Below are 26,801 nucleotides of genomic sequence, written 5' to 3' on the forward strand. Positions count from 1 at the left end.
TCTTATACCCAAACCATAGTTTTGTGGCAATGCCATCTCTTGTTAATCTCAAATACAAAAAATATCCTTGACACAACATCCAATACACCAACCATGATATGATTTCAGTGTTGCCGTGTTTCATTGAATTTTTATCTGATCCACGAACCATTAATAATTACAGCCGTCTTAAAAGAATCAATAAAAATCTTTATTATTTTATGTATAAATATTATACTTTGTTCCTAAAAATTATCTATACTGCTTTAAAATATCAAATAACCAAGTTATATATTTTTTTATTTTCTTGCAAACATTTTCAGTCACTTGGAAGGGGTCATTCTGGGTTCAAATATAAACTAAGAACATGTTTTTTTTGTGTACAACTCACGTCGCGGGTGCATACATTGAATAACAGCTTACCAAAAACCTACAGGAGAAAATAATTCGTAAGTACCCGTGGTGTGAAGGTCAGCGCGTAGGACTGTCATGCCAGAGGCCTTGGATTCAGTCCTTATCTGTGTCATCGTCACGGATACTACCTTTTGCGAAGAACTAAAAACCCCCCAAAAGTAAATTATATCATGAAAAAAGCTTTCTCTAACTAGCCGTTCACAATTGGCATAAAAAATGTAGGACCCTCCATCCCTGACATTACTCGCATTTAGGAATGGTTAAGATTTTTTTCTCTACGAGCTGTTGCACCACCTTATGTGATTAAATTAATTAATATAAAGTGTCTGCCATCTTTTGAAGTTTTTGCAATCATTAACTATCCTATGTAATCTCTTTAAATCTTTTGCAAAGATTCCAAATGAATCACATGATTCAATTCAATAAAAGTGAATTTAGTTTTTAAATCGCCGTAATTAAAGATTGCATTCATTTGTTAATCTATAGTAATCCGTTCGAAAATGGATGATTATATAAAACAATCTAAATAAAACTTTAAAAACTAATCATTTTCAGTTCTCTATTTATTTGTATTCTTTTTTTAATTGTTAACTTTAAATTAAGTACTTTAACAAATTTTTGTAAATATTAACATACATTTCAACCATAATCTCTTTTCAGAGGTATACACAATTGACGGTGATGAGTATTTTGAAATTGTAGAAATTGTAAAGTCGGAAATAAAAGATGAACATGTAGAGGAACCAGTACCTATTGACGAAGAAAATGAAGATAAAAAATCAATTATTATTATCGAGGAAGATGAAGCTGCAGAAAAACCAATAATTAAAAAAGTTGAAATATTTAAACCATTTAAATCATCATCATTATTAGCTTCAACATCAACTTCAACGTTAAAAGGGCCATCCTTAAGATCCAAGACGACTGCAAGAAAACCACTTAAACCTGGTGAAATAGTTGATGTCAATAGGACACGACAGTTGGCAGATTTACTAAAAATTACTGCTTTGAAAAATCGTCTTTATAAAAAAAATAATTAAATGTTTGTATTCATGTATTTATGCTTAATACGTATAAGCAGCTATAAGCATGAAAAGCTTAAAATTTTATCAAACGGAAATATGTACAATATTTCTTTTTTTTTTTGTCAAATTATTTACTAAGACTACCCATGAAACAAAACCAATAAATATATAAACATAAGTCCGCTTCAAATGAATACGCACACAAATTTTTAAAAATACTTTAGAGAATTACAGTGATGGAAAAAATAATAGAAACAGGCTTCGTGTTCATTCTGTTTAACACATAACATGCTATTTGTGAAGAGTACACCATAAAGATTTTTAATAATTTATTGCTTAAATGCAACATTTTTTTATATAATAATGGGAGATAATGATAAAAAGTACACTTGTGATTATTATTTTGTTTAATACTGGAATAAAATTAGAATGGTAGTCTTTTTGAAGCAAGAAAGTAACTCAACGTTAAAGTTTTTTTTTAATAGTAGCACCCTTTTTATTAATATCTGCTTCCATTGTTTGCCCATCGAATTCTCCAATTTGGCACATATCTGTAGGGTATGGAGTACCATTGCCTTGGAATTGTTTGACAACAACTCGTTTTTCTTTTTGGTTTTACAATCTCCGATCCTTCGCTTTAGGATGACCCATAAGTGCTCAATTGGGTTTAGGTCGGAGGATTGTGATGGCCATTCCATAACATTGATTTTGTTTTGTTGTTAGTATTTGTTAGCTAATTTGGAGGGGTGCACCTCGTCTAAGGTTAATGGTAGCATAACTGGATTTAAGATGTGGACATAATCCACAGCGCAAATCTAGACCTCCACCAGATGCTGAAAAGTAACCTCAAATCATTATATTCTCACCACAGAGTATTTTTTTGTATTTTGAGTAAAACTTCGTGTCTTTTGGCCTTCTCTAGTACATTTTATCACCGAAAGAAAACAAATTGATGTTCGTTTCATCCGACCACAAAACGTTTTTCTAATAAGAACGGTGTAAGTTAAGTGCTTGCCAAGTCATGTAATGTTTTTCTTGGTTAAAAAATGGCTCTTTTCTTGGACTTCTACTTGAAAGACTTGCTTCTATAAGTTGGTTTCTTATTGTTCTACCTGTTACTCCATTTAATTCATTTTTTAGTTCTCTTAATGAAATAAATGGTTTCTTCTTACATATTGTTACCAATAGTGCTTCAAAACGCGAAGAAGTTAATTTTTTTTATTTTGTTTCTTTTTTTGGGTTTGAATGTACTTTCAAATACTTTTTTTTCGAACAGTTTAAGGTTTTTGCAATTTCAACCATTGTTTTTCCAACTAGTCTTAGTTTTTTTTATCACTTCGCGTTCAAAGAGAGCATGTAATCCACAACCCATATTTATCAAAATTATAGATGACTTTTAAAAACGGTGTTTAGTACCGGATATAAAACATCTGACAAACTTATAAAAAAACTCAAAACGCCTCTTTGCATAAAAAATTGATTATTACATTAGAATAACACTTAAAACAGCTTGTTTCTAGTCATCATTGGCCTTAAACATTTTACCGTTACGTGAAAACAAAAAGTTGTTTCCACAAAATAATTTTACCATTTGAGAGCATTATTAGGTACGATTAAAATATAGAAAGACTAACGACAAAAGACTTAATTGCTTAAAAGAATATTGTGTATCGTAAATTTGAAGACACTTATTTCACAATCAACGACAAGTTTTTCTATCGCTAGGAAAAATTTAATATTTTTTTGAGTCAACTGAATATGTACAAAAATTTAAATTTGTATTGAATTGGAATAAGTTCTGTTAAGTTTGATAGTTGAAACTTCAAGCTTTACTTTTTATCATTTCGAAAATAAGTTCCGATATGAATCCTTATGATATAGTTCGCTAAAATCTTACTTAATTACAGAAATTACGGATTCTTTGTCTTTAAGAATCAACTGTGAGTGCTAAACATCCCAAGTATATTTAATAATGATAAGATCTGATGAGTACGGCCAGAAGGGAAATTTTGCTCCTCTGTCCAAGATTTAATTATGCGCACACGTTACCATGTTGGTAGGCCAAGTTTATGGGTAAAAAAGTATTAGATAATTAGGAAGGTTGTACCCATCTGTAATAATTTTTGATGTAATCAGATTCCAGATTCTTTGAGTTTTAAAAAACTCTAAAAGCAGGTGGTTTTTCTAAAGCAGGTGGTTTTTCTAAAGTATAATTCGTTTGAGATAGCTCGACTTTTAATAAGTCTTACAACTATTGAGAGACTTGCGTCTACGCAAATTTTTTGTTTGTTTTATTTTTGCCCAAGAAGCACAAGAAGCAGGCCTATAAATTACTCGTCTTTAAGCTGCTGTTTTTCAGGTTCATTTAATCTCCCTTTATGTTTTAATTGTACGAATCTTTATTTTTAAGTAAGAATAAAAGCCAATAAGACTTTGGCTAATTTTATTAGTTGCTGCACGTCTAGTTGGGTATTGGTGTCTAATCACCCCGATTTTTCTTTAAATTTTAGAACAGAAATTGAATTTACAACTCGAAAACGCTCATAAACAACGATTAAAATGTCTTTGCCCTATTTAGTTGAATCAAACAAAAACTTCTTCTTTACTTTATAAGTGGGCGGACAGAAGACCAGCAGTTTTGTTTGGTTATTTTTGTTCTTAACATTGAAAGATGTAACAAAAACCGTCAATATTTGTAAAAAGCATTTCTAAGATGTTTGTGCGTATTCAGTTGAAGCGGAGTGTACTTTAAGTATGTAAGAAAATTTTACTGATCCCGAATAAAAACTTATAACGAATACATTTGTAGGGCAAAATCTTAGAAAATTTTGCTTTGCGGACGACAGTGTTTTGGGATTCGCTAAAGTTTCTGATAACGATGAAATCGTTTTAGTTATAAATTGTATTACATTATTTTATTCCAGAAAATTGGTAAATTTATGTTAATGTCAAATGGTCTTTAGAAGAATTTTTTTTTCTGGTCTTAAAAATAGTTGTGTGTGCCTTTGTAATTTAAAATTTGTGTTTTAGTTCAGTTGATTCAATTTATATTTGTTTAAATATTTTCATGAATATTATTGATTTTTTTTATACGTTTTATAACTTAACTTACTTTTCTTTTAAATTATTTTAAGCATCAATTAATGACATAAACATATAAATCCAATTAAAAAAAGCCTGTTAAGTAATGAAGTATATTCATAGTAAAGTTAAACTCTCCTTTAATTTTTAAGTAACTGAAATATTTATTTGTACTTGAACTTACTAAAGTTTTAAGTACTAGGATTGGTATTTGTACTTTTTAATTAATTTTAGTATGTATATATGTATGTTCTTTTTTATTTCTTTAAAAAGAGTTACAATTCCTGCAAAAATAATTTCCATGTTCTTCCTTAATAGCAATTGAATAACTCTTTAACGTTAGGCAGAACTGAAAACGTTAATATCAAACCAAATTGGCAATTTTTCTAATTTAAAGTCTTAAGAGTAAATTAATGCTTAGCAGTTTTTGTTAAACTTGAGTAGTAGCAATTTTTTGATTTCATACCTTTTTACCTAATACCAAAAAACTGTTCAAGTACAAAAGATAATATATTCATTAAATATCTTGTGATTATTTGAAGTACTAGACAAAATAAATAGATATTAAAAGGTACAAGTATTAATACTTACAATTTTCAAGTACAGATACAAATAAATTGAACAATGGAATTGCAGTGGTACAATTTCTCAACTTAAGCCCGTCGCATGTGCTAGAATAACAAACATGCTGGTAAAAAATAAAGCAGTCTATAGGTATTCTTAAAGATCTATCCACGTTGAGTAAATTGTTTTTGTTGTATGTCTTTAAGGCATCTCTTAAGCGTTAAGCTTAAGGCTTTTTGAAGATTTTGTAATTTCACACAATCGCTATGCAGTATTTATAAGTACGCATACAAGTAAAATCACAGGTCAGAATAAAAAAGAGTATTTAAAATTATTTTAGAGCTAAGGCCTTCAGGGTCTCGGTGAAGATGTGTTTTTGAAGTAAAATTTTATGACACTTACATTTGGATATTAAAGTTTAAAAACCGCAAAATATTCTCAGAGAACTTCTTTTTGCTGAAATTGTTAACGTTAGATTTAAAATGATTTAAAACAAAAATTGTTACAGAATATATTACATACAAAGTTCTTCAAAAATAATATTTTATAAAATAAGACGGCTTGGAAAATGTTTGAACATTATTTGTATTATTCAATGACTTTTGTGGTCAACAGTTGCCTTTTATATGTTTTTTAATCTTAATTTTAAATAAGTAATATTTGAACAGTGAACATGAACCGAATTCGAATGAGTTCTTGAGAGACTATACTATAGCGTCAAATTTATAATTCAAAATTAAGTTAAAATTCTTAAATTGTTTCTTTTCTTTTTGAAAAGTAAATATACATACAAATTAATGTATTTCCTTGTATTTAATTTTGTAGTTTAAAGTATGATTTTAAGATTTCAATTTTTGATAATTGTTACATACAATTTATTTCATCTTATGTTAAATTGAAAATACCTTCTTATTGTTATGTAGGTAAGTTCCTGTTTTTAAATAAATGAGAATTTATATAAATAACTTTGTATGTGTTCTTTGTTTTTATATCCTTTTTTTGACAATAACAATAAAAATTAATATGCATGTTTCAATTGTGAGCTTAAAAACAATAACCAAACAACCAAAAACGGTGTTTACAGGGATAAGTTGAATTTGAAAATATCCCTTAATAATGAATTGTATGATAATTTTGAAAAGTACAAATATTTTTCTTTTCAACGTACTCGGAATGGTTTAAAACGGACTGCGGTGTAAAACAAGGATGCCTTTTAAGTGGTCTTTTCTTTGCACTTTTTTATTAATGATGTAAAAGCTCATCTACTTGGAGGTTTCCACATTGCTGACTTGAAAGTAAAGGTTCCTTTATATGCTGATGACCTTTTATTACTTTCTGAGTCTCCTGAAAATCTCATACTAATGATAAATCGCCTAGCTGATTATTGCGTTAAATGGGCACTTGTCATTAATGTAGTTAAATCAAAAATAATGGTGTTCTCGAAATGTGCACGTAACCAGACTGCATCTAATTGGCAGTTTAATGGAAGCCCTCTACAGATTACTAATGAATACAAGTACCTGGGAGTGATTTTTCATAACAATAGATTTTAGAAATCACTTTAATGTGCAAGCCAAGACTTCACAAAGTTTGTTTAATCTAGCCTGGAGGAACATATTTTCAAACCAGAAATTAGCATTATCTACGAAATACGAGATATTTGATGCTGTTATGAAAAGTTCACTTTGCTTTGCTGCTCAGGTATGGGGAATCAACGAATACAAAGGGATAGAAAAGTTTCATAGAGGATTTTTGAAGAAACCTTCCTTTTTGAAAACCATTTATACATATAGGATGTTAATTATAATCGAATTTGTTTAAATTTATTTAATTTTTAATTTGTGTTTGTCATTCATACCTAGGAAATTATTTATTTTGTTTTGTTAACCGATTGTAACTAATGTACCAAAAGCAAAACGAAACAATAAATGATTGAATGAATTACTTACTTACTTATTTCTCTTTTAGATACAATTTAAATTTTTTTAGTATCTTACTTAGTTTCTGGACATTCTTATGAGTTTGAGTATTTATTTGAATCTATATGAAGTTTAGAGAAAAAATTGAATTCGATATTTTAATAGTATTGGGAAAATACGATTTGGACGTAGTTTTTTTGGACGTACGAGTTCATAGTTTTTTTCAAATGATTACATATTTTTTTCTATAAATGTATTTTAAAAACTTGACGTTATAAGCTTAAGACAACTAATTCGTTATAAGATCTCTTAATGAAAAATAAATGCTTGAGCGTTTTTTAAGGTAAATTTCTTTAACCAAATTAAGTCTCTTTATAACTTTGTATAAGTTAGCTCTTTGAAAAAAAAAATCCTAAAAAATTTTGGAAACTTGTAAACTTAAAGAAAAAATCAGATGGCTTTCCAGTTAACCTTACTTACAAGAACCTTTCATAAAATAAAGCTGTTGATATCTGTAACGTGAGGTAAGTCATTTGTTAACAGCCCTGAAGAAGTATATGGAAGAAGTAATTTCTAAAACAAATGTTCAAAAAAGTATCAAGGTGGATCTAACCAACTATAGCTATCGCATGACAGCACATTAACTTTTCTAAAACCTTTTTTTACATCGAAAGGTTTTGTTAAGTTGTTTCCAACCTTTATGGACCAGCGTGAATGCTCCATGGTCATCCTGCACAAACGGACGAGTTTGGCACTGATGCCAAAACTAGACATGGCTCTATACAGCTCGTCCCTGTAGATGCTGTCATATGCGGCCTTGAAATCGGTGAAAAGATGATGGGTGTGATTTGGTGTTCTAGAGTTTTTTTCCAGAATCTACCGTAATGTGAATATTTGATCGACTGTTCTATAAAATTTAATGAGCTTTAATTTTGTAGAACAAAATTTTTTATACGACAAATAGTTTTCGAGATAAACATGAAAAAACTAAAACAATCTCCATTTTTCTCTTAAATACCACTAGAGCTCACGTCGGATTCGGTCAGGTCATCACCAGACATCCCTTAGGAAGTGTGCAAAGTTTCAAAACTGTTGGATTTTTTTGAGGTGAAAACCTTTATTAACTGTACTAACTACCTTAAAACTCTCTTTTTTATTTTTATGTTTATATAAAATTAATTTAATGCCGATTACATAATAAAAGTAATGCAAAGGTCAAATGAAAATCTTCATAAACAAATGATGGATTTCGCATTCCGAAGGAATTTATCGCCGTTTAAAGAATGGTATGAAATAGCAAATGCGCACGGATTTAATCTAAACCTTGGTACAACTTCTCTTGACAATTGGAAAGGTAGGTTTTATGAATGTATTGCGTTGGTTGATGATTCATTGTATCTCAAGTTCTTGAATAGGGCTCGAACCTCTCCAAGCAGATTGGTCTATAAGCAACTCAATCACACTTTGTTTGTAAACAATTATTTTAATAGTAATCTTTCTGCAAATCAAATAGGTACTTTGTTTAAAGCAAGAACTGAGATGCTAAATCTTAATTACAAACCTCATAGAAATGATAATCCCAGGTGTAACCTCTGCAATCGAAATTAAATCGAAGATGTCAACCACTTTTTAGCCGTTTGTCCAATTCTACAAGAACTCCGAAGACTTTATTTTTCAAAAAGCTTTCTCAATCACCAGGAAGCGAAACAAATTTTAAACGGAGAGTGGGGTTGAAAGGACCTTTACAATTTTATTGATCATGCCTTAGATTATCGAAACAGTTTTTTAGAGTAATTTTAAATTTTTTAATATATGTATATTTATGTACCATTATCTAAGATGTACCGAGGAAATATATATTATAAACTTGGATATTATGCTTATTTAAATTCAATTTATTTATTCAATTGTCTACATAATCTATTTATAAACTTACTATAATCTTAAACTTTCTTTTTTTTTTAATACTCGATAAATGTCAATTTTCAGGCAGACGGCAAATATATTTTTTGCCATGCTAATGTTCTTATTTAATTTTTCAAATGTATTTCGAGTTTTGTTTAAATAAAGAATTTATAATAATAATAATAATATAAAATGAGGAAACCTTAGCATGCATTTTCAAATACAATTTGATTAAAAAACAACCATAGCTACATATTTTTTTTAAATGACAGAAGGAATATAGAGAGGTCTAATGTCTTCTACACGCGAGTTGTTAACTTTTTAAAAAAGAATACATAATTGATCATACATATTGGTTATAAGCTTGTCGTTAAGACTTATGTCATTAGTTAAATAGAAGGTTTAAGCAAACATGCTTATTTTTAGTGGGGTTCTATGATAACGGCTTTTTAAATAATTTCATAAAATAAGGCCGATTTATATAATGTACTTATATACATACGTATATCAAAAAATTGTTCGTACAGGTGATTTCTTCTTAATAATAGGTAAGGTATTTAAAGTAAAACTGATTTTCAACCATTATTTTTTCAATTTTGGTATTGTTTATTATATGAGGATTAAAAACAAAACAAAATAAATTAGTACAAACTTTATGAAGAAAAAAAATGCAACAAATTAGGAAATCAAAGGTCAAAAAATTACACGGACAGTGGTAAAAAACTTACATATATAAATATATGTAAGTTTTAGTAGCGAGTGTGGTAACCTTTCGCTTTTATAACATCCTCAAGGCGATTCTTCATGGATAGAACTAGTTTTGAAGTCACTTCCGGTGAAATGTTGTCCCATTCTTCCAATATAACGGCTTTTAATTGGTTTTTATTACTTATTTTTGATTCTGTGACCTTTCTTCCTAAATTATCCCAAAGATGCTCAATGGCATTAAGGATTGGGGAGGATTAGGCAATTGCGATTTAACATTATAGAGAAGCCACTACTTTAATATCCTTGATGAATGTTTAGGATCGTTATCTTGCACAAGTAAAAAGTCGTCTTTAAGGCCAATTTTTAAAGCATTGGCTTTCAAATTTTCTTTTAGCTCCCCAGTCCTTAACATTTCCCCCTCGATGTTTCACCGTTGATTGCAAATTTTTTATATCTTATGCTGTGTTTGGTTTCCTCCTCACAAATCTGCGACCGTCCGACCCAATGACATTAAACTTGCTCTCGTCAAGGAATAACACATTCTTCCAAAAATCATCTGTTTTCGAAAAGTTTCTTAGTTTAAAAATCAGTTTTCTTACTTCAAGAGATACTTTTTTTTATGAGAAGCCTCCAATTTCAAAAAAAACTCCGCAACATTTAAAAAAAAAAACAATTGAAAACATCAATACACCACGGCATACTGAGCGTAGGTCTCTCAATATCATTACAGAACACAATGTTGCGGACGCCTGGTGGACTGCCTCCCAGACCTAAAAGAAACAAAAATTATTATTAGGTTTGTAAATAATAAACCGATGCAAATAATAAACAAACCACGAATTATTTACTTACCTACCACCATGTTGATTGTCGGGTTGATTTGGTTTGGATTTGAATGACAGACGACAGAGACTACTGGTTATAAAGACTTCGTACTTTTTTATGTTTACATGGGGTCGAGTTGAAATAGACCATTTCGACTAAATGTCAATTCTAAAGCTAGATAGAGATTGGAAAGGAAAGAGATGAATTATAAGGACACAGTACAATAATGCACGTTTGCATCAGCCGTTTTTATTGTTTTTATTTGTTCATTACGTACTTTTTGTAATAATCAGGTGTCCAGTTGTTCGTGTTGTTTTACGTACAAAACAAAGTTTAACGTCCAATTTTTAGTTGAATTTATCTGAATGTAATGAGACCATTAACCTTACACCATCTATCGGTTGAAGGTTACAACCAGAAATTTCCTTTTTTAGCTTTAGTACAAATGAAAGTCGTCAGAATGAGTTCGAATTCGAAGTTGATTTTAGCTCACCAATACAAAGAAAGGTAGGTGATAATTAAGATTGAGAGATGTGGATCGGGTGATGTTTTTTGCAGTTAGACGGATCGTACGATGAGATGTTCGATTTTTGTTCCGGAGAGGAGATTGATTCTTGATTTTGCGCCGTTGAGATCGGTATTTTTTCGAGACGAGACAAGACCTTTTGGAGTCGTGGGAGTTTTTTTTTGAAAATCGACGAGAAAAGAGTTCGGTGGTGAAAAGCTGCCAAAGATTTTGTGAAACAAAAATAAAAAAAAAAAAACGCTAACTTTAAGAAAAATTATTAACTTCAAAAAATAAAAGAAAGAAAAAAAGAAATACAAAACAATTCGAGAGTGATTTTACATCAACATTTTTTCTTGAAAAAAAAAGCAAACGGGTGAATAAGTGTTGCCATAGTTTTTTTTGAAATTTTTTAATTGAATTCAACAAAAATTGATTTAAACCAAATTAAAAAAAATCGAACGTGATGTGATGAACCCAATAAAGACAAATTTGGGGAAAATAGTTAAAAGCGGTTGATAATTGGCGGTCCCATAACATCATTAAAAGGACTGAACCGCCGCAATATACAGTTTAAATAAAAAAATTTAAAACGTCTTGTTGGTCCATCGAAGCACCCCGGTTCCCGTTAGCACCGGTCCGTGTAGAGGCACTACGTGCCTATCTGATCAGAATCAACTAAGCTTTATTTCTGTGCCTATATCAGATTCTCGTTATATTTCATATAACACATTTTTATACCTCCTCCGAAATTGTTTTTACAAAAATACGAATCTGTTATTGCATTATAAATTTATAGGACCTGATGGAACTGGGGTTGTGCGATGCGTAGTGCAACGGTATTGTATTCAAACTAACGAACCGAACAAAATTGCACGTACAGCAATAGAAAATAAATGAGTTCCTCTTACACTATGGACTTCCTACCAAAAATCTGAGCTCATTGACTTTATTTGATAAAATTATAAAGTATAATAAGAAATGCAACAAAACTGTAACAAAATGTTTTAGCTTTGCCTCATGGTTTATTTTTACCGTTAGTAGAATTTTGCCAGGAATGTCAATAAATTGCTCGTACATCAAACAAATGTTTATATCTACACTGTTATTTCTCTAACAAAATGGAAATAAAGGTTCTTTTTGAAATGTAAATTGTTGTTGCTGGTTAGTGGAGGGGAGAGGAGTGTGGATAAGGATAAGTCGATAAGGCGGAGAAGCTACCATACCTGGACAGGAACATCTGGAAAAGGAAAGAGGAACACCAGGAAAAAGGGACAGAGTATCTACTCCCGAGAACGTGGCCTGCTTGCTGTGCGCAGCGTTAGCTCGTCGGATATGGGGGGAATCTTGTTCCCGGAAGTAAACGTCACCAGCAGCCAAAAAACATGTATCAGGCCGGTTTATTAAAAATTGGACGCGGACGGACGTTCACCACCTCAAGGGCACTGCCGGTGTTATTGCAGGGTGGCCTATACCCACCCAACCATGAAAATCCTTAGGCCATGTTTGGATTTTCCCAATCGTTATCGTTCTCGTGGAAATCAGGTCATTACCATCGTTGAAAAGCTGCTACCGTCGGCACCCCTGTAACGTTCTTCAACAAATCATCTTCAACAACTCAATCGAAACCGAAACCAAACAAAATTTAAACAAACGCTTTCTTCTTTTCTCATTATAGGCGTCAAGTTTTATTATCACATTTAAACTTTTTTTTTAAATGAACAAGAAGAACAAAATCAAATTAACAAAGTGCGTTAACAAAAAAATTAAATGAAAAACTAAGAAAAAAAAACCAAAACGCAACGAAAAACAATTCTTTCGAGTCAAAAGAAACTAACAAACCGGAACATTTAAATACCCTTTTTTTGATGGTATTACCGAAACTCTATAAGCAAAAACTAAAAACGTCCTAGGATCACCTACCCCTAGAGAGCTCTGTGGAGGTTGGTTCTAACCTGGAAAATCAATCAACACAAATTTTTTTTTTCCGCGTTGGCCTCTTCAAAAAAACTTATTTTCATTGCTTACATAGGTAGTACGATTAAGAAATTAAATTAATTTGAAATTTTAAATAATAAATTAATGAAAATGACATTTAATAAAGTACTTTGGACGCCAAAAAAAAAATAAATAAATATAGTTAAAGACAAACACAAACACAAAGATTGACTTATCAGTCTGAATAATTTCTCCTCCCAAGTGCCTCTACACGGACCGGTGCTAACGGGAACCGGGGTGCTTCGATGGACCAACAAGACGTTTTAAATTTTTTTATTTAAACTGTATATTGCGGCGGTTCAGTCCTTTTAATGATGTTATGGGACCGCCAATTATCAACCGCTTTTAACTATTTTCCCCAAATTTGTCTTTATTGGGTTCATCACATCACGTTCGATTTTTTTTAATTTGGTTTAAATCAATTTTTGAAATTTTTTAATTGAATTCAACAAAAATTGATTTAAACCAAATTAAAAAAAATCGAACGTGATGTGATGAACCCAATAAAGACAAATTTGGGGAAAATAGTTAAAAGCGGTTGATAATTGGCGGTCCCATAACATCATTAAAAGGACTGAACCGCCGCAATATACAGTTTAAATAAAAAAATTTAAAACGTCTTGTTGGTCCATCGAAGCACCCCGGTTCCCGTTAGCACCGGTCCGTGTAGAGGCACTTGGGAGGAGAAATTATTCAGACTGATAAGTCAATCTTTGTGTTTGTGTTTGTCTTTAACTATATTTATTTATTTTTTTTTTGGCGTCCAAAGTACTTTATTAAATGTCATTTTCATTAATTTATTATTTAAAATTTCAAATTAATTTAATTTCTTAATCGTACTACCTATGTAAGCAATGAAAATAAGTTTTTTTGAAGAGGCCAACGCGGAAAAAAAAAATTTGTGTTGATTGATTTTCCAGGTTAGAACCAACCTCCACAGAGCTCTCTAGGGGTAGGTGATCCTAGGACGTTTTTAGTTTTTGCTTATAGAGTTTCGGTAATACCATCAAAAAAAGGGTATTTAAATGTTCCGGTTTGTTAGTTTCTTTTGACTCGAAAGAATTGTTTTTCGTTGCGTTTTGGTTTTTTTTTCTTAGTTTTTCATTTAATTTTTTTGTTAACGCACTTTGTTAATTTGATTTTGTTCTTCTTGTTCATTTAAAAAAAAAGTTTAAATGTGATAATAAAACTTGACGCCTATAATGAGAAAAGAAGAAAGCGTTTGTTTAAATTTTGTTTGGTTTCGGTTTCGATTGAGTTGTTGAAGATGATTTGTTGAAGAACGTTACAGGGGTGCCGACGGTAGCAGCTTTTCAACGATGGTAATGACCTGATTTCCACGAGAACGATAACGATTGGGAAAATCCAAACATGGCCTAAGGATTTTCATGGTTGGGTGGGTATAGGCCACCCTGCAATAACACCGGCAGTGCCCTTGAGGTGGTGAACGTCCGTCCGCGTCCAATTTTTAATAAACCGGCCTGATACATGTTTTTTGGCTGCTGGTGACGTTTACTTCCGGGAACAAGATTCCCCCCATATCCGACGAGCTAACGCTGCGCACAGCAAGCAGGCCACGTTCTCGGGAGTAGATACTCTGTCCCTTTTTCCTGGTGTTCCTCTTTCCTTTTCCAGATGTTCCTGTCCAGGTATGGTAGCTTCTCCGCCTTATCGACTTATCCTTATCCACACTCCTCTCCCCTCCACTAACCAGCAACAACAATTTACATTTCAAAAAGAACCTTTATTTCCATTTTGTTAGAGAAATAACAGTGTAGATATAAACATTTGTTTGATGTACGAGCAATTTATTGACATTCCTGGCAAAATTCTACTAACGGTAAAAATAAACCATGAGGCAAAGCTAAAACATTTTGTTACAGTTTTGTTGCATTTCTTATTATACTTTATAATTTTATCAAATAAAGTCAATGAGCTCAGATTTTTGGTAGGAAGTCCATAGTGTAAGAGGAACTCATTTATTTTCTATTGCTGTACGTGCAATTTTGTTCGGTTCGTTAGTTTGAATACAATACCGTTGCACTACGCATCGCACAACCCCAGTTCCATCAGGTCCTATAAATTTATAATGCAATAACAGATTCGTATTTTTGTAAAAACAATTTCGGAGGAGGTATAAAAATGTGTTATATGAAATATAACGAGAATCTGATATAGGCACAGAAATAAAGCTTAGTTGATTCTGATCAGATAGGCACGTAGTACCATAGTTTTACTCGATGTAATAAAATTTTTAATTGAAAAAACACACAAGGATCGAAGTTATTAGAAAGAAGTTGCCACATATTTTTAAGCAATCAATGTAATGTGCCATATAAATTAAAATCCTGATGCCAAACTTAGAGCTGGATGTGATGCACCTTACCCACATAAGAGATTTCGCATATAAAGTCGTTGGCAAAATTATTTGCACGACGTAAAATTTAAACAGCATCTCGTCATTGGAGCTTTATCACTTTAAAAATAATAAAGATATTGTCAATATTTATTTTTATTAATAATGAATACATATTCTCACAACGGTACATAAAATAACAGAACTGAACTAACGGCAAAATTACTTGCAAATTATATTAAACCGACGAAATTATTTGCACAAGTGCAATGAAATGCTAAGACTATCTAACGGTAGTTTTTTTTTATTCAAATAATCAAAGGTAAACGGTGCAATTAGTTATTTTTTGTAGTTTGTTGTGGTGTTGTCGTCGGGCAGGTTGTTCAAATGGCTAAAACGAATTAAATTTCAACAGAAAAACGCACGGATATTGGCAAAAATTTCGGCTAAATATCGCTGCGCCCGGAGGACAGTTTATTACCTATTATAGATAAACAAAAATCTCATGGTAGTGTAAAAAAAGTTGCTGGTAAAGGAAGAAAAAGGGCTACGACCAAGAGGAAAGACACAAAAATTATGCGTTCCTTTAAAAGTTACCCCTGTACAAAAGTTCGAAATGTGCTTAGTAATTTGAACAAAGATCGTGGAAACGCTATTAGTGAGAGGACCTACAGAGGCTGAAAGAGAATAATATGAACGCCTACGTCATTCAAAAAAGCCCCATATATCAAGAAAAAATAAAATGCTCAGACTAGATTCGCCAAATAGCATATTAATAAACTGCCGGCTTTTTGGAGAAGTGTACTTTGGACTGATGAAACTGCTTGTTCGTTGGATGGTAACTATAGCTGGAAATTTTATTACTGCGATCGTCAATCAAAAAACAAACGACCCGTTACACAACCCACAAAGCATTCCAAAGAAGGTTAAAATAATGATATTGGGATGCATATCATATTGCGGCGTGGGAACAATTGTTAGATGCTCCAACCCTATGACAAAGTCGCATTATTTGGAAATATTAAATGATGTTGCACTAGTGGCAGTGTCAATATTCATCGGGATTAATTTAATCCTTCAACAAAATATTGCTCCCATATATACTGCCCGGACAATAAAAACTTTTTTTATCTGAGGTAGACCAAGAAATTTTTAAAATGGCCCCGCAGAGCCCTGACCTAAATGTCATTGAACATTTTTGGCATCTTGTAAAATCAAAAATTCCTCAAGACATTAGAAGATCTTCAAATGAAACCTGGGAAGAGTTTATAACAGCTTGGAGTACGGTTCCGTCAGAACAAATTCAAAACTTGATAGACTCAATGCCAAGCCGCCTCGCTGCTTTTATTGCGGCAAAAGCAGAAAGCACAACTTAGTAGGTAATGCTATTTTCAAAGCCGCTTTGTTTTCCTAGTGTTGCTTCCAGTGTGTTGAATGTGCTAATCCAAAGATGTGCAAATAATTTCGCCGGTTCAATATAATGTGCAAGTAATTTTGCCACTTTGGTTTGTATGTTTTTAAAATGAACCGTTAGAAGTTTAGTTTTGTTATTTTGTGAACCTTTGCGAGAATATGTATTCATTATTTATAAAAATAAATATTGACAATATCTTTATTATTTTTAAAGTTATAAAGCTCCAATGAAGAGATGCTGTGTAAATTTTACGTTGTGCAAGACATTTTGCCAACGACTGTATTTTTTCCATGGTACTCGAGTTTTCATCCCCCCATTTTGCTGCTATATTCAATCTCACTTAAGTAAAGCACCCTTGCCAATTGATGTTTAAATAATTATAAATAAAATATAATATCGTTTATATTAGTTTCTTTATTACAAATAATGGAATTTACACTGTTCCTCACCGTTGTTTGTTTGTGTATCTGATTCTAGTTCTAGTGTTGAGTTTATTGATAAATCTATATGAATACAAATTACCCAATCTTTATAACAATTCTAAGCTGAGCAAAGGTTTTGTACTTTGATGTTCAGAATGTTGATTGCTTGCAATTGTCTCTGAGATTTGTGTTGTGATGGGTCTACATCTACATTTAGCATTAAATTATTAAAAACACAAGACATAAAATTAAGGAAAGAAAAAAAAACAACTAAAACATAAATGTAAACAGAAATGAAGTGCAAAGTCAACTAAAAATGAATTTGCAGATACATTTTTTGGATTATTTCGAAATTTAACTGTGTGCAAGAGATTTGTTCGGAATCCGGCTGAGCAAATAGGCCGTGTTAGTACGAGCATCCGATGGCCACACTCAGGAAATCTTCGAAGCCAATAGTTATTTGGCCCTGTTGCTGGGTATCACGGACTCTGAAGGCCTCGGTAAATCGCTGGATCTGCACACACAGTACAATAAACTGATCCACGGAGATCTCTTTCTGTGCGCCAGGGTCGCTCTTCTTCATTAGGAAAGTGATGAATTCCTCCGAGAAACGGAATCCCATTTGGGTAAAGGCTAAAAAAACAAAAAAAATGACTGTATTAGAGAAAAGGAATCTTTTACATAGGACAACCAACCTTGAGAAAGTTCATCTCGTTCTATGTGCCCGGATTGGTCGCGATCGTAAGTCTTGAAGACCTGGAGCCACTGATTGATGTAATTGTATAGCTTTTCAAACTCGTACATATCAATTGTTCCGCTCGCGTCTTTGTCAAACATACCTGAGCAAATAATTCGTTAGAAACTTACAAAAACCACAATTCAAAAGTCAAAGCAATTGAGTCATCAAATCAAATTATTACTTATCATGAGTTTACACGCGTTGTCAGAGAAGTTCTGGCCTTTGCCGTTCACCAGAGCCGCTTTCAGTTCTTCAGAATTGATCTTTCCAGAACGATCTCGGTCAACCATAGCAAACCAACGTTGAGCTTCTGGCTGCATTGCGACGTTTTGTGGTGGAAATGCACCTGGTGGAGCAGCATAACCCCCAGGCTGGCCATAGCCCTGTGGTGGTTGCTGTTGTTGAGGATTGTAGCCTCCACCATAGCCTCCTGGATAACCACCCTTTTCAATTGAAAAAATAAATTTAAATAAATTATTCAACATAAATTAAAAAACAATTACGCACTTGATAAGCCATTAAATGTGAAATAAATTAAATTTTCAGAGAAACTAAATTGCAAATTAAGTTTTTTTGTATTTGGTTTTATGGATCTGATTGAAAATGGGTGTTTTTGACAGTGAAAGAGCGAACGACAAGAAAACTTGTGACAACTGCTGTGACTGACAATCGGAAAAGTGACGGCGATGTAGAGCATATTGTGAATGGATATGATGATGCAGAAGTGGGCTATAAATTTAAAGCACATTTTAATTTTACCTGGGGCCCGATACCAAAAAAGTAAATTTCATCTATGTACACCTAAACTTAAAAGTGAAGTGTAAATATTTTCAAAGAAAACACATAAATAGAAGTTTGGTAAAAAATCTTTGGAATTTGGTTGACATCTATCCTGTGACAGAAACCAGAACATATTTTAAAATAATTTCAATAAATTTTCCATCATTTTTAACGTCCATCTCTGACATTGAAATTTATTGTCAAAATCTAATCTTGAGTAGGTTAAGTATGTGTAATGTAAAAAATAGTGATAAATTATATTCCAACGATTTTAACTTGAAGATACCCAAGGCTCCTCTTAAAATGTTTTTTATTCAAGATGAATAAGTAGATTAATTATCAATAATACCTGCTATGCAAATATTTTTGTTTAACGTGAGAACCTTTTATTTTATTATTTTTATTAATCAGAGCTTTGCACATTTCAGACTTGCGCAACAATCACGAAATATTAAAACCATACATATTTATATAACAACTTTGGAATTATTTATATAAATAAGAACACACATGGACCTACTATATACTATATGGACTGCTAGTAGATTCATATTTCTATGCTTTCCCTGATCCAGGTTTGGTGAAAACAAATGTAATTTTAAAAGACCATGTCGTGTTTCTAAGACTTTCTGTGCCGGCGCATTGGTTTACATGCGCTCAACGTGAACCAGCCGTCCCAACATCCTTCTTTCTAAGTTTATGTTGCTGTACAACCTGTGCACTCGTTGTTCCATTTTCTCCTCCACTCATCTTTTGTAGTTCAGAGAAAGTAGATCATGCGAAGAACTTTTGTTTTAAACAGCCCAAGGTGCTTTCATCCGTTTTTTTCATAGCCCATGCTTCTGTACTGAATAGCAGGATGACGAAGTTAATAAGCGTCTTATATTGTGACATTTTGGTTCCTCAAAAGAGGGCTTTACTACTCAATTGCTTTCTTAGACCAAATAAACAGCGGTTAGCTTGAGTAATTCTTTGTTTGATTTCAGCGTTGGTGCTGTTTTCTGCTTTCATGGACTAGCCTAGGTAGACAAAGTCAATAACTACATCAAAGTTAAGTCTATCGATGTTGACGTCGCATCGGTGCTGTTGGTCCTTTGTGTTGCCATCTTTGTTTAATTCCATAGTAAAAGTGTGAAAAATAACACTTCAAAATCCATACGAAACACATTAATTGGTTTCTAAAATATGTGAGACTAGTTTAAATATGTAATCAAACTAAAATAACTTTCATTATGAATGCAATTTTTAATTGGTTTACTCTGAACATCTTTGTAGTTTGGTTTCAATAAGGTAAATATTAGCTCTTATTTGATTCTAAATTCGTTATTTAAAATCTTGATATAAGGAAATAAGCACGTCGTATACTTTTTAGCATATTAAGTATGTATACGCAGATAAATTTCAGTGAAGGTCTTTTAGATCTTCATTATAAAAGAATTATTCTTTCACATCTATCATACTTTTTGATCCAAAAATTTTGAACAAATATATATATAAGTTCTTGTTTTAAATATACAATTTTCAATGAGAGTCACAAATGTACTGTGTATTTAACTGAAGCCAACTGACCTCAAGGTAAGGAATTTGATTTTGGTTAAACTATCAGATGTTTGGTCTGATAGTTCTATGAGCTTCAAAATGATTTATTATTTTAAAATAAATCCAAATCAAAATTAGGGCAAGTTTTCAACAATCTGCAATTTGTTTACACCTTTAAGGCATGATTTTCTACATTATTGATTGTGAATCGGTCTTGCAAAAACAATGAACTGTCATCGGCCTTTTCCGCACTCTCGAGTAACAAAATAAAAACCAAAAGGGAAACGAAAACCAGACAACAAATAAAAGAGAATAGCCGATAAACCGCATTCTGCGTCTGCAAAAGTAAAGCAAATAAAACCCCCAAAAAATGAGTTTCGTAAATCAACAAATATTTGCAAATTATCAAGAATATATTGATAGTGAACATGAATTACGTGAAGTAATAAAGAAAACATACAATTTACCATTTATAGTAATGTTTCAAATGAATTCAAAATTTTACAGAAAATCCGCACAGTGGTTCGTCAAATCGAACAACAAGCCAAAGAAGCAACAATCCACCTGCAAATTATCCATTCCGACATTGAAAAAAGTAAGTTTCGATTTCAATTTACCTTATTTAGTAAAACTAAATGAAGTTAATCTTCTTATAAATGTACTTAGTTGGACAGGCCTGTCTTTTGGCGCGAAAGCTCTTCGAGAATTGTGCTATAGGTTACAAATCTCTGGCCGAACTTATTCCTGCAGCCCAATATCATAGGTGATTGTAATGAGATGAGAATAGTGGAATATCTTACAGTTTCTTTCTTTAACAGGTATTCAGACCACTGGACCTTTATTACACAGCGTATTGTGTTCCTCATTGCTTTGACGGTCTATCTGGAGGTTGGAACCCTAGTGACTCGTGAGACAGTTGCTGAAATCCTTGGCTGTAGGTTTTTTCTGTCTTTAACCAATTTGTCTATATAACCTTAATATTAATGTGGTTCCTTTTTTCACAGTGAAAATAGTGCAATCCGAGGGCTTTCACTTGGAAATCGAGGATTATCTTATGGGAATTTTGCTGATGGCTTCAGAGTTGTCACGTTTTGCCACCAATTCCGTGACTTTGGGTGACTATGAGAGGCCTTTGCAGATTTCCAGATTCATTGCTGACCTAAATTCTGGTTTTCGATTGCTGAATCTTAAAAATGATGGATTGCGAAAACGTTTCGATGCCCTTAAATATGATGTAAAGAAGATCGAGGAAGTTGTCTATGATATCAGTATTCGAGGGCTTCGCAATCAGCAGCCAGAGAAAATTGGCGATGGAGTGTAAAGTGGAAAGGATTTTCTCTTGAATATTTTTTGTATAAGTTTGAGTTTTTATAAAGAAAGAAACAGCTAATAAAAAAAATCTTATGAATAAACAAACAAAAAACTAGAGAAGCATTTTTAATATTTCATTGTTTAATTAGACCGTACAAATAAGTTTCACTTAGCTTTGGCCACAATGAAAAGAATTTAATCAGCTTGAAAACTTAATTCGAACTTTAATTCGACCTTTCAACGAATTCAACGACCTTATTAATGAATTCGCGGAGAAGCGAAAATAGTTCTTCCTATATTCCAGTGATTTGACACTTTTGGTTTGACAGCTTTCCACAAATTTTGTTTTCATAAACAATATTAAATTTAAAAAATGGAATCAATTGTGATGTACATTTATTTATTCTGAAAGGGAGGAATCCTCAAAATTACGGGTGTCCAGGAGGATGAATTTTAAAAATTTTACATTTTTATATAATTACAATCAGGAAAGAATCCCCGAAATTGAACAGTGAATAATAATAAATACTCTTTTGCCTGTGAATCCGCCCAAAAAAGCTGTCGGATTTCAACTCACCAACAAACATTATGACATTTCAAATTCGCCTTCGAATTCGATAATTTGTCGAATTAAAAACCAAGAAGGCGAAAGCGAAAACAAAAATTGTAAAATGGCAATTTCGCTAGCAAAAAGATTTGCCACGAATCCCATCATCAGGCCCTGGCAAATTTTCTGTTTTTGTTATTTTAGTATTAATTTGTGTATTTTTCTAAAATACGTATTTTAGTTAATTTTTAAACAACTGTGTTTTGAAAACCGTTACATATACCGACACAACTTTAGGCTCAAATTGTAGTTAATTTATTTGCCTTAAGATCGTAAAACATTTTGGAGTAGAAGTCACGTTTAGCTTCAAGTTTTTCAGCGTCAGTCATTTCCAGTTTAATCCATACTGGACACAGTTTTCTTTCTAAAACATTTAACACTGTTTTCAGGTTTGCAGAAAACGTAGACTGTGCCATTCCAATCTCAAAGTCTTTTCCTACGCCGTATTGATACCCTCCTTCTGCCAGGAATCTGAGCACAGCTGCTAATCTGCTGATAGGTGTGATTGAAAATGAGAACACACACGGGTCCAGTTCTTGATCCAGCTCCTCCAATAAATATTTAAATGCTGCTTTGTTCACCCTATAGTTTTTTCTGAATCTGGATATGGACCATATGTATACACTTTAAGAAGATAGATTTAAATTTTACTTACATTTTGTCATCATTGTCAAATGGATTAAATGCATCCCTTAAAATTTTTCTTTGTATTTTTAATCCGCGTTTTCGTTCCAAATTTTCTTCATTAATTGCAAAAATAGCGACTGCAAATGAATCCATTTTAAAAAATACACAAAAACAGCAAGATCTAAGATTAAATTTCAATTTTGATTTTCACATTTTGACGTTTACCAGCTGATTCCGAAAGTCCGAATAAATGGTTTCTGTGTGGCAATGCTTTTTCACATTTCGTTCGGGGCCTATGATATGAATTCGTTCGTATTCGTAGTGGAACGAAACGTTCGGAACTTTGCTACGAGGGAGCTTGTGATAAGGGTGATTATTGTTTTTTCTTATTTTTGGACATCTTTTGTTCGGCACTCGAGGTCGGAAACTTGGATTATTAACTAGGCCAATATAAAAAACTTTATAAGAAAGTCGTTCTTTATTAACGATTTTAATGTTATTTTAGCATGGAAAACTCTTTTCTGCTGATCCACTACAATGTCGTGAAACAAAAAGTAGAACATGAATTTTGATGTATAGTCCAGTCAATGCACGAAAAAAATTGCCTTCACCTCAAAAAAATTCAACAGTTTTGAAACTTGGCACACTTACTAAAGGATTTCTGGTGATGACCCAAAACAAAGTCCCCAAGAATCCGACGTGAGTTTTAGCTGCAGTTAAGAGAAACATGAAGTGTTTCAGTTTTTCACGTTTATCTCGAAAACTTTTTGTCGTATCAAAAAATGTTGTTCCCCAAAAATAAAGATCATTAAATTTTATAATAAAAAGATTTCATGCATTTTTTTCTATCTTATAGTTTATAAAATAAGTTTAGCGGCAGTGAAGAGAAACAAATCAAAAAATAATCTTCTATAAAATTAAAGCTTAACAAATATAATACAAAATATTTAGTTATTTGTTTGTACTTGCATTTAAGGAAAACATTTGTTTTTTTTTCTCAGGAAAAGAAAGCTTATAAATTTCCTTAAAAAAATATGGTTTTCAATTTTTCTTGTCTGCAGTTGTCCACCAAAAAAACTGTAGTATTCAATTTTTATGTCCCTTTTTACTTCTGAAACTCGTTGGCCCTTTATATGCCTCATTGCCAGCATGCCTAGAGAATAAGCATTGCAACAAGTTGTTTTATTATAACGATGCCACTTGATATTGACGTGATTTTATTTGTTACTGGAAATGGAGGGTGACTTTGGACCAATATTACAGCTTTGCAATGTCTGTATAATCTTGTATTTTTCGTGCCTCTCCAAAATCTTCTCACTAGTAGAAAAAGGAACGCCAGTGAATTCTTCGAGTGCTGGGAACATATCATGAGTAGCAGCCAGCCCTAGAACCCATTTACTAAGTAAACCTATCAGTGAACCTATCGCCCTGTTGTCAAGCCACTCATACTCTTCATTCCACTCATTAGAGTGTGTTCAATCGTCTGGTCCGACCACACCCCTGTCCAATATCGGTCAGTTCTTCCTTTTTTAAATTCATCTGGGGTCATCACAGAAGGCAGTTTTATCGTGTCCTACAAATACAGGTTACATTATTTGGCGTACGAGAAGTGTCTGGCGGCATGGAAATATGGAATCATATTCTTCACACAGTTAATATGGACATTCCAATCGCCAAATCGCTAAACGTGAATAAAATCTTTAAGCAATGTAATCATATTAAAAAACTGAATCCATAAGGCTACTGTTGGCCCATTAGATTTGAGTTTGTTAAGATTTGTTTTTAGTTTCTAATTATTGGATCAAATGAGGGTTTTGTTTTAGTGCACATAACGAAGGAGAATCAAGAACATTTTGGTGAGATTCTGGATTTCCTCTAATTCACGTTGGGTAATGTCGACTTGTTCCATTATTATATTAGCTAAAGTCGCTGCATTAGTATCACAGCACGAACTGCTCTAGTGAACGCTTTTCCTTGCAGCATCTTGTCCGAGGATTTTATATAGTACTCATTAACTTTTGCAGACCACTTTCACTCATCAGAAAACCTAATAAACCAATATAGCACATTAACAGGTGGAATTCACCCAATCTGACTACGCATTTTGATAGACGGGACTCAGATGAAGCTGCGGCAACGATTTCTTTACTTTTTATATAGAGAGGATGGTCAAATGTTACCACCAGGCATTTTTGGTCAAATTTGTCACACAAACTGCCAGCATAGTGCAATGCAGTGTAAAGTGCATTATAGTCGGACGGTGGATAGTTTATGAACGGGAGAGGAACGAGTTTAGTTTTTCCACCAAAGAAGTCTGTAGTTATTGAGTGCATGTACCCTTTTCAATCTGGAACATCGTAAATGCCAATAAAATTTAATGCCAACCAAAGAGTGTCATATGATTTTGGCTTTAACATGGATGTACATATATGCAGCGATGCATCTTATTCCGCCCAAAGATTTAAATGTATTTAGTCCATATAACGTTCTGACATTAAAGTCCGCATTATCAAACACAAATTTGTTAAATGAACCGCTGGAATCTAGTCGCATGTGGCAAAAAGCTGACATCTCCAACAAGTGAACTTCATAATATGAAGAACAAAGCCCTAAGTTTGATATAAGGTTTACCAAATTTTTAGAACCAATCTTTCTCTATATAAATAAGTCAAGGCTGCTTAGTATTGGAGACATGAATGATCTGTGACGCACAGCTGATAGATGCTATGCCCTATTGCGATGCACTTCCTTTTTCTATTTTCAATGTCCGTTTTCTTTATTATAAGAGTTTCCAGAAACGTTTTTAGGGTTCTAAGTACACAATCCTTAACTTAACTTATGCCGACAGAGTTATTATTTTTTGATAAAAATTAATAGGTTCTTTTTTTTATAAAATTTAATGCGCTTTTATTTTGTTGAACAACATTTTTTGATACGATAAATAGTTTTCGAGATAAACGTGAAAAACTGAAACATACTCCGTGCTTCTCTTAACTGCCTCTAGAGCTCACGTCGGATTCTTGGGGACTTTAGTAAGTGTGCCAAGTTTCAAAACTGTTGGAATTTTTTGAGGTGAAGAACCACTTATTCTCTTTAATGTTCTGTAAAGGAGGCTGACAAAAATTAAAATAACATAATGTGCATCTTAACCTTACATTTACACATATCAAGGGCTGAAGTGACAACTACAGTTATAAAATTATATAATGGTTTGGTCAACTTTTTTTTTTTAATTTGGACGACTTACTACATATGAAAGCAATCCAAGATTCCAACTGTTTTCTAAATATGCCATATTTAAGAGCTAAAAAACAAAAGCTTAATGTATTTTTGGTGCATATCACGCAAAAATGTAAGAAATTGTTTTGAAACGTAGCCATTTTTTTTTAATCTAATATTGCGAAGAACTCTACAAAAACACGGAAAATGAGATAGGATCTGATATGAAGAATTGTCTTGATTTTTGACGAAGCCTTTATATCAATAGATGTAAAACGTTCTTTATGTTTTTCAATTAGCCATTAGTTTAACAAAAATGTCACTTTTGCTATTTTTGGGACATTTATATTATTGAACTTCGTGTTTAAATCTCAGTTCTAGAGCATTCAAAGCAAATTCATTTCAAAAGTAGATTTATTTAATTTTTAAAGATCTTAAAAGTTTTTGTATTCAATAAAAAAATCAATTTTGAAAGAAATAAGATGCACGATTCTTCGACATATTGTCTTCCAAAAAGTCTGTTTAAAATATTTATTATAGTTTAAGATTTAAAAATGTATCTGTAAAATATGTTTTTCTCGAAAATTTAAGTGCCATTTTATGTCTCAAAAAACTTGATTAACTTTTTTTTTTTTTAGAAAATCAATAGGGTTTTTTTTTAAAATTAATTTTTACAATTATAATTTTTAAATTTTATGTGCAGTTGTTAAGTGCTTATGAATTTACATTTTTCATGGTAGCATTTTCTAAGATATCAAGTTTTGCAAACAAAAAAAAAATTCTTAAGAAAACTTAAAAAACAATAACGTTTTTATGAAGGGTACACTTATGGATCAATACGAAATATGTTTTTCTAGTAGAAAG

General features: G+C 32.2%; 2 protein-coding genes across 2 annotated transcripts; one reads left to right on the forward strand and one right to left on the reverse strand.

Moving 5' to 3' along the window:
• Positions 1-17,084: 17,084 nt before the first annotated feature.
• LOC129949638 (peflin) lies at positions 17,085-18,520 on the reverse strand. The gene is made up of 4 exons (XM_056061210.1): positions 18,362-18,520; positions 18,036-18,297; positions 17,811-17,954; positions 17,085-17,748 (listed from the first exon to the last, which is right to left on the reverse strand). The coding sequence occupies exons 1-4, from the start codon at positions 18,371-18,373 to the stop codon at positions 17,522-17,524; spliced, it is 645 nt and encodes a 214-aa protein (XP_055917185.1). The 5' UTR covers positions 18,374-18,520; the 3' UTR covers positions 17,085-17,521.
• Positions 18,521-20,455: 1,935 nt separating this feature from the next.
• Positions 20,456-21,596, forward strand: LOC129950900 (translin). The gene is made up of 5 exons (XM_056062840.1): positions 20,456-20,615; positions 20,681-20,768; positions 20,840-20,936; positions 20,992-21,107; positions 21,178-21,596. Exons 1-5 carry the CDS (start codon positions 20,544-20,546, stop codon positions 21,492-21,494), a joined length of 690 nt encoding a protein of 229 aa, XP_055918815.1. The 5' UTR covers positions 20,456-20,543; the 3' UTR covers positions 21,495-21,596.
• Positions 21,597-26,801: the final 5,205 nt, after the last annotated feature.

Source organism: Eupeodes corollae, chromosome 3, assembly GCF_945859685.1.
Source record: "Eupeodes corollae chromosome 3, idEupCoro1.1, whole genome shotgun sequence".
Classification (NCBI taxonomy): domain Eukaryota; kingdom Metazoa; phylum Arthropoda; class Insecta; order Diptera; family Syrphidae; genus Eupeodes; species Eupeodes corollae.